Source organism: Odontomachus brunneus, unplaced genomic scaffold (genome assembly GCF_010583005.1).
Source record: "Odontomachus brunneus isolate Ranch 3 - 2012 unplaced genomic scaffold, Obru_v1 Obru_scaffold_060, whole genome shotgun sequence".
NCBI classification, from domain to species: Eukaryota; Metazoa; Arthropoda; class Insecta; order Hymenoptera; family Formicidae; genus Odontomachus; species Odontomachus brunneus.
Genome location: NW_022639510.1, coordinates 948,521 through 959,753, shown reverse-complemented (window position 1 = coordinate 959,753; position 11,233 = coordinate 948,521). Strand labels below are relative to the sequence as shown.

At 36.7% G+C, this 11,233-nt stretch overlaps 2 protein-coding genes across 9 annotated transcripts in view; one reads left to right on the top strand and one right to left on the bottom strand.

Annotated features, from left to right (window-relative positions):
- The window catches only part of LOC116846027 (RNA-binding protein Musashi homolog Rbp6), a 220,025-nt gene that overhangs the window by 147,805 nt on the left and 60,987 nt on the right, over positions 1-11,233 (top strand). The gene's annotated exons all lie outside the window — the stretch shown is intronic.
- LOC116846028 overlaps positions 5,209-11,233 on the bottom strand; it is a 117,317-nt gene continuing 111,292 nt past the window's right edge. The window contains exon 5 of the mRNA XM_032819346.1: positions 5,209-5,410. Coding sequence (XP_032675237.1) covers positions 5,288-5,410 — 123 coding nt within the window. The 3' untranslated portion in view covers positions 5,209-5,287. The remainder of the gene's footprint in view (positions 5,411-11,233) is intronic.

The window sequence follows — 11,233 nt, the reverse complement described above, 5'->3', positions numbered from 1 at the left end:
GGGGGGGGGGGAGATTAGGCAGGAGAAGGAAGGGGAGGAAAGACTGTCAGTTAAACCGGCTGAGCACCGATCTCATCGCCTAATGCGCGCTCTCCGATGTACCGTCTCTCGCGCCGCGAAACGTTCAACAGCTGTCGCGTGGCCATCGTGGCGCGTTGGGTCGCGAAGAGGGGAAGGGGAGGGTTGGAGAGGGTCGACTGGATCTGCGGAGCTACCACCTGGCCCGACATAGACCACCAGGCCTGGGTACCGCGACGCGCGCTTGGTTACCGCCGGAGATTCGATTCGATTCCGGCTGTTTTGCGCCACTCTGCCCCTTCGCTCCCCTCTGCCACCCCACCGGGAGAGCTATGGGGCTATTAGGGCTGGAGGGAGTGTGTGTGTGTGTGTGTGCGAGGGGTGTATCAATCGCCCGCTCGCCTGACGTGTACACGCTGGGAACCTAGCTTAACCTAACCTAACCCTAGCCGGGGAAGGCAGAGTCGTCGTTGATCGCGGTGGATCGCAAGTTGATGGTTTTACGGGTGAGAGAATGTGTCTTGCGTTTAATTATGCATTTGTTGCTGGGCCGTGTGTGTGAAGGGAAGTCTCGAGCGTGCGAGTCATGCTGAAGAATTTTCATTATTCCTTAAATTCCACTCGAGCAAAATGGAGCGATACAGTCCGAGCCGAGTTACTTTTCATTCGCACAGAACGAATTCTCCACTTTAAATAATCCAGCGAATATTTTCATTCGAAATTGCAGACCGAATATGCATGGATAGGCCGTAATAGCCTCAACATTTAAGCCCGTCGCACATGAAATAACATAACTGCATATGCATAGCATAAGATCGTATGAACATCGAGTAATGAACATCAAGCATCAATATGGCGGCTTAATATTCGATGCTCACTGATCTATACGATATTATGCTATGTATATGCAGCTGTGTCATTTTATATGCGATGGGTTTTACATCGAGTCATGTTATCGTGTGTCAACATATTCATACATCATGACTGTTGATTATTCAAGAAAATAGAAGGATATAGTAGCGTTATTGTTATCTCTTAAGCTTGATCTACATGTACTCTTTACCTTCCAGTTTCTTGTACTCTATTTTTTTCTGGCTTAACACGTTGACTACCCAACGTAAATTAAGTACATTCTGTCAAGAAAGTACCGGGAATTGTTAAATAAAACACATATTTCATTTATTTATCAAAATTTATTGGGTCGCCTTCAAAGTAGGCTCCATTTGAAGCAACGCACGTATGCCATCGTATTTTTTCCAATCTTCGAAACATTTCTTATAGGCGCTTTCCGGGGTGGCCTTCAGTTTACGTGCCGATTTTTGTTTGATGGCTTCAATCGACTCAAAACGGGTATCCCGGAGCGGCAATTTCAGTTTTGGGAAGAGGAAGAAGACACACGGTGCCAACTCTGGTGCATACGGTGGTTGTTCAAGTACATTTGTTGAGTTTTTAGCGAGAAAATCAGTCACAATCGTAGCTCGGTGAGACGGCTTATTCAGGTCTTTTGGAACGAGTTTTGCGGCGACGCGTCTCATGCCCAAATTATCGACCAAGATCGAACGAACGGACTCATGGGACATGTTAAGTTCGTGTGCTACCTCTCTTAAGCTGGAATGACGGTTTTCGAGTACAATTTCCTTCACTTTTTCGATGTTATCTTCGGTCAAACTTGTCGACGGGCGTCCAGAACGAGGCAAGTCTTCGACGACTTCTCGACCCTCCTTGAAGGCTTTGTACCACTCATATGCACGGGTTTTTGATAGTGCTGAATCGCCATAAGCCTTCTGCAACATCTTCAATGTATCAGCACACGAAATTTCGTTCGCAACACAAAATTTGAGACAAATTCTTTGTTCAATATTTTCACTCATTGTAAAAATCGGCACGCACTACTGACATCGACTGACTTAACCAGCTGTTGTAAACACATTGGTTGATAGATTCCACTCTAACTTGGCATTATAATTAAGGACAGTTGTACCAACCTGGGAAAAAAAATTTTTATACCTTCGACTAGCGCGGGCAGTTTAAATCGACAATTCCCGATACTTTTTTAATAGAATGTATGTTAAGGAAACATAGCTATCATCCATATATGGACGACATGGCGGTCAACGTATTAAGGTTTGAGTCAGAAAGAGAAAAAACAGAATGCAAAGAACACATTGTAGATCAAACTTTCATTTGTATATGACTATGTTTCGCGCATTACAAGCGCCACTCTGCATAAGTAACATTTGTGATACTATCATTGATGTCAGACATTTTTTTACATCATTGTTAATGTCACACATTGCTGATCCGGATATGTGAATTGATGTCTGTAACTTTTTATGTTTTGAGAATCTGAAACGTCGGTTCGTGTCTTTACAAGGGCAAAACACAAGGAATAATATTTTAATGAAAATCGTACAAAATATATATATTTATTGATAGTACGTTTTAGTTTCGAATAAAATATTACAGCCACATAGAGAAAATTTTAAAAATTACTATGGATTTTTATAGCCGAAGAATAGATCGATATTTTGTAATGGTTTATTCTTCTGTTTCACATAATATTCATATATTAATGATTGAAAAATACTACTAAAAAATTAGCTGTATTCCTGACGAAATTTACTATGTTCCAAAAACAGGTCTTAAAAAGTAAAAGATTTTTAAACATATCAAAGATGGCTTTGAAATCTCTACTTGATTTTGAAATCTGTTAAAGAATAGCAGAAATGATCGATTTAGCCAACTAATCCTGGTAACCAATTCTTATTGTTTTTTTCTTTAAATACGAATATTTAAATTTTTAACATAGAATATATATATGCTTAACATGTGTATATATATTTATATATTGAAAGTTTAAATATTCGTATTTAAGGTTCTTCGCCGCAGAACTCTTGATTGATGACATCAGAAGCGAGGAAATGCCTGCCCAAAATTCCTACAGAGTACGTTGAAATAAAAAAATATCCAAAAAGTGATATTTAATTTGTTATTAGTTAAGGCACCTCTCAAATATAATACATTCCGAACGTTTACTTTGGCTGTGACAGCCAATAAATAAACCGTAAAAGTTAGGTGACAAAATAATGAGGAAATATAGATTAAAAAGAAAAGTTGCATGCTACGTTAATTTTACGGTAACTTATTGATTGTTAGAACAAAGAGAAAGTGTTCAAAGTATTTCAGAGGCATGCTTAATCGACAGCAAGTGTTTTTTGAATATATCTCATTATTTCGACGTACTCTGTGCAGGAATTTTGGGCATACATTTCCTCACTCTTCTAACGTCATAAGTCAAAATGGCCGCGGCGGAGGTCAATAACCTTAACGATCAAAACAATAAGAATGTCCGAGATGACATTAGGTAGACATTCGGGTATTGGTACTTTCACCTTACTGATAATCTATTCCTGCACTACTAAAACTATAATAAAACTGAAAAAAATTTATATGAAGAAAAGAAAAAAAAACTAATATTCTCTCCGTATACATATGCGGTTTGGAATGCACGGAAGCTATTATGCCGATCTGTATTCTCCATTGTTGCAGGAACAAATTCACTTTAATAAATAATTAAATAATCTCGCGCACGGGAGTCCACTCCATATTTGAGTGAAACATCTATCTTTGTGATTCCCAAACGTGGTATATTTACTGTCGCTTCGTGGGACAGTTCACTCGTTTCGAGTGAAATGTCATTCGAAAAAATTTAGAACGCAATACGCCGCAAATGAGATACAGTATACGTTCGTCTCAGTATACGTTTCGTGTGCGCGTGTACGTGGGTGTGTATGAAAAGGCTGTCACGTGTACAGAACCGAAGCTACTTTTTTTCATTAAACATGATAGGCACGCCGGTTTGAACATTAATATAAATATATACATTGTACGCGACGTTATCCGCATTTATCCGTGAAACGCGCGCCTCATCCGATTAAACGTGAACGAGGGCTATAAAACGCACGGCGTCCTGAGAGAGCGGTATGCAGTATTTTTGCATCCTGTCTTTCGCAAGACGTGGGAACGGCGCGCGCCGTAGGTAGGGATGGATCGATTCATAAACAAACCCGGCGGTAGTCAAAGAGACGACGCTCACGTGGTACCGCCCGATTGACGTCTTATGCAAATAATATTCGATACTGGCGAATAGAAACGAGGATGACACGACGAAATGAATTTTTTCTTGCCTAATGCATTCGTTAGTAATCGCATGTTAATGTGCATTGAAAAGGAAAAAAGAGTGAAACAATTTCCGCTTAAGCTCCTTGAATTCTAATGACGTATGAGTAAAATTGGCATATCACTTTGCGAAAGATCATAAGTTATTGAGAGTTCTGATTTTCTTTTTAAGTTAGAGAGATCTTGATAAATTAAACGAATATCCATTTAAGTAGAAAAATTTGGATTCGAACAAACTGATATAGTAGGTTTATGTACGCATCTTCTTAGATTTCGTGAGATTTACATGAATTCTGCAAGGAGTTTTGTTGTGTTAGAACAAAAAAATGATTATAACTAAACAAAAATTAGCAACTATAAGTACGTCTACAGAGCTGAGAAGTTGGCTGTCGTTAAAATCTGAGTTATCTGAGTTGTGGCTGTTTTGGAAGAGTTCTCGTATATAATTCGGGACATATTTAAACATTTTCTGAAAAGTTCTATCAGCATTGTTGCAACTTTTTTAAAAAATTAATTTGGCCCAAAAGATGCACAACAAAACAGAATAAAATGATATGCTACACGAAATCTAGAAATTCTGCTTTATATATATTCAAACAAATTCTGAAAAGTTCTAGCCGTTAGCATTTTTTGTATAAAAAATTTAAAGCAGTGTTTTATAAAATTTTATAAAAAATGTTATTAGTTACCCCTCCCCCAAACGATGCACATAAACAGAATAACGTGATATGCTTTATTATTGATAATGTTTTTTGTAAAGCTGGTCTATATTGAAATTGTTTTTATTAAGGAATATAAGAAATTAAGGAAAAAATTTGCCGAAAATATAGTGTTAAAATTGTATATTGATCAGGAGATTTTATTCAATACCGAAAAAGCATCCCACAAATGGAGTACTGAGCAGCTAATGAATTAAACAGGAAAACAACGAACTCGTCGTCGAATTACGAACGTTTCGAGAACGAAAATATGAATTAGCAAAAATACTGCACAGTATACACGCGTGATCGCATATTTTAAACTCTTCTTTTAAATCACTCTTCTCATTTGACGATTTCTCCCAACACCATCCCGAGATACTTCGACACTACTAGTCCTCTCCGATCACATCGGTCTCTTTGCCGTCCGCGTCGAGCATCGGTTCGTGCCTCATCAGCCTGTAGCGATTGTCCAGATGAATGGCTGGCTTCCATTCGGCGGCGATCGTCATCAGCTAAAACAGCGGGAAAAATATTTCCGTATAACGTAGGAGGCGAAAAAAACCGCGTGGGTGGTGTAACAGCGCGCAGCACCGACGCTTTGATAATTGTGAATACGTTCCAGTGCAAATACGCATAGCGTATGTCTGGCGAATTAACTTTATTGCCCGACACGGTTCCGCGCGCGTATTGGTTCTCGTGTTTGCTCTGTCCGTATCGCTAACCATCGCCCGAGAGCGCTCCTCATGATATTTAATAATTTTACACAATTGTTTCCTGTAACGTACGTTACACTGAGACGAAAAAATGGGTTAATGTTAACAAAACTACACTGATTAAAAAATTATTGCATTTGGAACAAAAATATTTTATACGTACAATTTGATTGGCATTAAATGTTTTCCACTTGGGTTAAGTATTATTGAGAAAGCAAACACACAGCGACAATTAAATTTTTTGTTCCAATTACGTTGATTTCATTTTAATCGAATTCCGGTGTACCGGAATTTTCTCGACAACAAAATTCTTTTTTCAATTATTTTCGACTCTGTGTTTTTATTGATTTGCTAAAAAAAAATAGTAGTAGCAATATGCATATAAGGTCGTTATATCACATATTGTCGTAACACTTAAAAAGTGTTTCTTTTGACTATAAAACTTGACCTACAATGTGTTATTTGTTTGTTTTTCTTTATCTCTTTCTGACTCACATCTTAAGTCTTCAACTAAAAAAAGACAGAGAACAAAAAACAGGAAACAAAGAGCACATTGCAGATTAGGCTTAAATCTTTCACTATGCGATTATAGCAATGAAATGCGATATTACAATGTACACTGAGAAAGAATATTCAGCAACTTGTAATTACAATCACACAGAGAAATAATTACTATAAATTGTGGTCAAGAAAACGATTTTTTATTCAATTTTGTTATAGTGTCAGTAATAATAATGACCTTGTGTGCAGTTTTAGTTGCTACTACTATTTTCGTGTTAGAGCAACCAAAAAATATGTTTAGGACAAAAAATAATTATAATCTTAGTTGGACCAACTTTTGTCTCTCAGTGTATGAGCACTACTGTTGTGCAAAATAAAAATTCGGATACTTCTCTTTTTGTCAATGATTAAAATTAGAAATTTATGTCGCAATTAACCCATTAACGCCAAAATATGCTGAAGTTTTACGTTGATTTGAGCCATTTATTTTACTATGGAAATGAGGTCTGTTGTTTATAAAGAGTACCAAATATTCTTACCAATTTCGATGTCGCTCTATCGAATAGTGTTAAGAAAATTAAAAAAAAATCGCAATTTATGCAAAATTTTTGCAAAATAAAATAAAACGCATGTTTTTATAACTAATTTTTTCTTTTTCCGCTAATTTTTCTATAAAAATATGTTAATATCCACTCGGGAAAATGTCTTAAACGTGTTCCTGATACTTTAACTTAAAAAATATGCCATGGGCATTTTTTTCAACAAACATGGTATATTTTTTAAGTTAAAGTATTGGAAACACGTTTTAGACATTTTCCCGAGCATATCCATAGGTAAACGTGTTTCAGCTGACTTATTCTCACGCGGATTAAATTATTTTGTATTAACACAATTCATTATATGACGGTCTACCGATGAAACATAAACAGAAAACTCAGTGCCGTTTCAGCGGTGACCATCATGGCGTTGAATGTGTTAAACAGAAAGAGTCGCTGGGAAAACATAGTTTTTCTTTTATCTTTCTTTCATTATTCTAAGTATGTAAATATTAAGATAAAGTCATATTGCTAAATGTGAATGCTTCACGAGGTATTTCACATTTTGTGTCGAGACGTATCTAAGTAAAATATGAAATATCCTGGGAAGTATTCAGTTCGATCATTTTGCCACGGTGCTTATGCACGCAGACTGGCAAGAGGAATCGATTTATGCTAAAAAGAAGAAATTATATTCTATTTAAAAAGAGAACACAAAGTGTGATTCTCTTTAATATAATCTTCAGAAACTGAAAGAAAAGATTTTTTTTTTACGCTATAAATTAGAATTTTACATACAAGATGTCCAAGGTGTCTTTTTACACAGAGAAAATATTATAAATTCTTCCTTTTTTTTCATTTAAATTCTTTTCAATTTTATTATGTTTTTAGTTGTATTTTGAAATAGACTGTTAGTACACTGACAGAAAAGTATATTTGAGAATTTATTTGTAGAGGGATAGAAGTTTATTTCTGTAAATAAGCTTTATATCCCACAAATAAATTTTCAAATATTTTTCTTCAGTGTAAGTTATATCTTGCTAATAAATATACATTGAGAGAAAAAATATCTAGAAGATAAAGAACGTTTATTTTTGCGGTTTATTTTTACTAATAACATATTTACTTAAATTTACACAAAGGCAAAATTATAGTTATTCATAAGTAAATTATAAATTCTTTTGTATTTTACTATGTTGCTGTAATCTAGAAATAAACTGTTAATAAAATTTATCTTGCTAAGCAACATAGTAAATTCTGCTAGGAACATAGCATATTTCGCTACAAATAATACAAGTATTTTAATAACACACGTGAGAGTTTCTAAAATGTAAGTAGCACGTATAAGATGAAAGGATAATGAATTACTGCAGAGAGTTTATTTAGTTTTCACAAAGTTCCATATTAATTTTTACTGGAAAATTCTTTTCATTTAAATTCTCTTATTTAATTAGAATAAACGGTTTCTACCATGAAGAGCAGATTTTAGAAAACGTAATAAAATAATTTTTAAAATTTTATATTAATTTTTACAGTATTAAATATTTTACAGTAATTTTCACATTAACATAAGTAAATATGTTATTAATGCCCAATAAATATTTTTTCTTTCTTAGATATTTTTTTCTTCGAGGCAGTAAATTTCGCTGGGGACACAGCAAATTTTTTAATAGCACATTCCAATTTCTGAAATATAAATAACGCATCCAGAGAATGAGAGGTTAATCAATTACTGCATAATGTCGATCTCTGTTCTCCCGGTGAAAAGATTCTATAATTTTTATAATTCTATAATTTTATAATTACTGTCTAGTATAATTTTTATAATTCTATAATTTTATAATTTCCACTCTAAAAGAAGACTTCTACTCTTTTCCAGTATTAGAGATTCTATAATTTCCACTCTAAAATTCTCCGCGTCCACACTTCTTCCTATCTCTCCTCGTTCAACGATTATTTCAAGCGGCGTTTATCTAGGGATGCCTTGTGAGTTCTTTTCGAGAAACTTCAACGCGCATTATTGTTCAACAATGTGCTCGACGTGTCAGTCGACAACGCCGGGCGCCGCCAACTTGCTCGTCGCGCCGCGGCCCATCGAGTTTCCGCCGGGATCCCGTCAAGTTTCCTTCGAACGCGCGTCTCACCACCGCGTCTTGACGCAGTGGTAGGCGGAATCAGGTTCTTAATGAAAGTACAGAAAAGTGCATACAGACGATGGCGCGTTATTGTCGAAAAGTCGACGTCGGCAGTCATGCAGCGCGCGCGCTGCCGTTACCGAAAATCCCGGCGACGTCGCTCGCAATAAGCCGCTTACCTTGTGTAGTACCCTTCCGCTGTTTCCCTGTCTCCGCCCCCCGCCGGTCCCCTCTCTTACAAACTGTCTACCCTCCGGACTATGAACTTTCTCGTTGCTGCAGCTGTCAATATTAAACCGACCTTCCGCGTCGCGCGAGGGTCATTACGACCCCCGGTGACTCTGATCGTTCGGCGGACGCAAACACGAAAAATCGCAATATGTTCGCCCGATAAGCGCGTTTATACTACCCTGTTCTCTTCGTCACACCGTATAGCGAATCACCGGATTTTCCTGCGGAATTATACGTATCGACAGTAAAGAGAACGTGCTTCCCCTCTTGTCCTTCTTTCTTTCTCTTTCTTGACGTTTTATCGAACGAAGTTGGCGAAAGCGCGATCGGCGAGAGACTTGTTTAATTGGCGGTCGTATTAACGAAGATCTCTCGACCCTCGAGAGAAGATGAGAGCGGCGTCGTCATCGATGAGAGATTTTTCGGGTTCGAAAGCGTCGAGGACGAGCAGGACGACGATGACGACGCGCTTGTGCGGCGTTTTTCGTATTTACTCGAGTTCTTTTGTGCGCAAAGGGGATGGGAGCGATGAAAGGCTCGGCCGAACAAAAAGCACAAAAGCTATCTCGAGAGCCGGAGCAATGGCCGACTTCGCACCAACCCTAAACGAGATTCGTTGTTAGCCTCGTTGAGTTCCCGCGCGCGCGAGAGAAAGATAGAGAGAGGAAGAAAAAGAAGGGGGAGGACAACGTGCATGTTCTTATTGTTGAAATAATGACAATCGAAGCTCGTAACACGTTCGAATCAGATGGAGTGTGTGTGAAAGAGGAAGAGAGAAGAAAAGAGAGAGAGAGAGAGAGCGCTATTTTTACGTATCAGTCGTTAATTAATTCCGCGATGTTTGTTGGTTGCGGCAAATCAAGAGGAACGCGAATCGAAGCGTACCGTCCTACTTTTGCCGCGAGCTGAATTTTCGCGGTGGGCGAAAGCGTGACGACAATCGTTTACGAAACCTATCGGAAACGCAATCTCGATCGGTAACGCGATTGGCGACGGGGCGATTTGCGTAAATATATCACCTCGGTGAAAGCTCGCGTCTAATGGTGATTTTCCTCTTCTCACGAGGGATGTTCGCGTCATGATAGTAACGGAAAAAAGAGTAAAAGGAGAGGAGAGAAGAAATGTCCTCGAATACACAGAGAGAATTTTATAGCAAAAATTACTGCAGTGTTTCCTAACCGAGAAATAGATCGACATTCTGCAATGACTCCTTTTATACGTACTACTTGTACTTTAAGAACTGAAATATTACTGAAAGGCGAACGCGCGCGTTGCCGACCGCAAACCTGATTTAACACTATCATCTTATAATAACGAAAGCTTGGCAGAAATTTAATGCAATTTTCGCGCAGTTGCAGTAACTTTTGTCCAGTAACTGGAAAGTAAAACCTCACATGATATCCTTCCAAATCAAGATGTAATGTTTTTCTTGCAGTTACTGCATACGAAAGATTTGAGTCGGTTTTCTAAACGAAAACAGAATAGGATTCAATTGCTCAATAAGCAAAAGTTTGCTGCTCATAAAACACTTGTTGTGTTTTTACATATAAATTGTCTGCGTTCCTTAGACATTAGGTCTATTCCTGGTTGGTGCAAGCATAGCAAAATTGAAAAGAATTTATATGAAAAAAGGATAGCCCGCATAAAAATTTCTTAATATTTTCTCAAATTTATGTTAGATTACTATCAGAATGCCCGACTTTGTCCTAAAGTAAGTTATCTTACTACGCAATACCAATTAGGAATCTCAATCTTAGCCCAAACATAGGTTCTCTGTCTAATATCGGAACAGAAATATTAAGAAAACTCGAGCTTTGTCAAGTGTTTTGTGCATCAGTTTTATATAATGTTTATATAATGAATTTTATATAATGTTTTATATAATGAAAACAATATAAATGTTTTTTTCTAGCTTACATTATTTCATGTTAAAACGTAAAATAATATATTTTATATCTAATATAGAGAATACATTTGTATATTTCAGAATAATTTAACGATTTTATACATTTGTAAGTCGGATTTTAGTTTGAACGTTTTTTTAGTCTGAACATTTTTTTTAGTTCAAACGTTTTTTATTACAATTTCTTCATAATAATTTTCTTTGCAAATATTTTGAATATTTACTCTTTACAAGTATGTGTGTGCGTGTATGTATATATATATATATATATATATATATATATATATATATATATATATATATATATATATATATA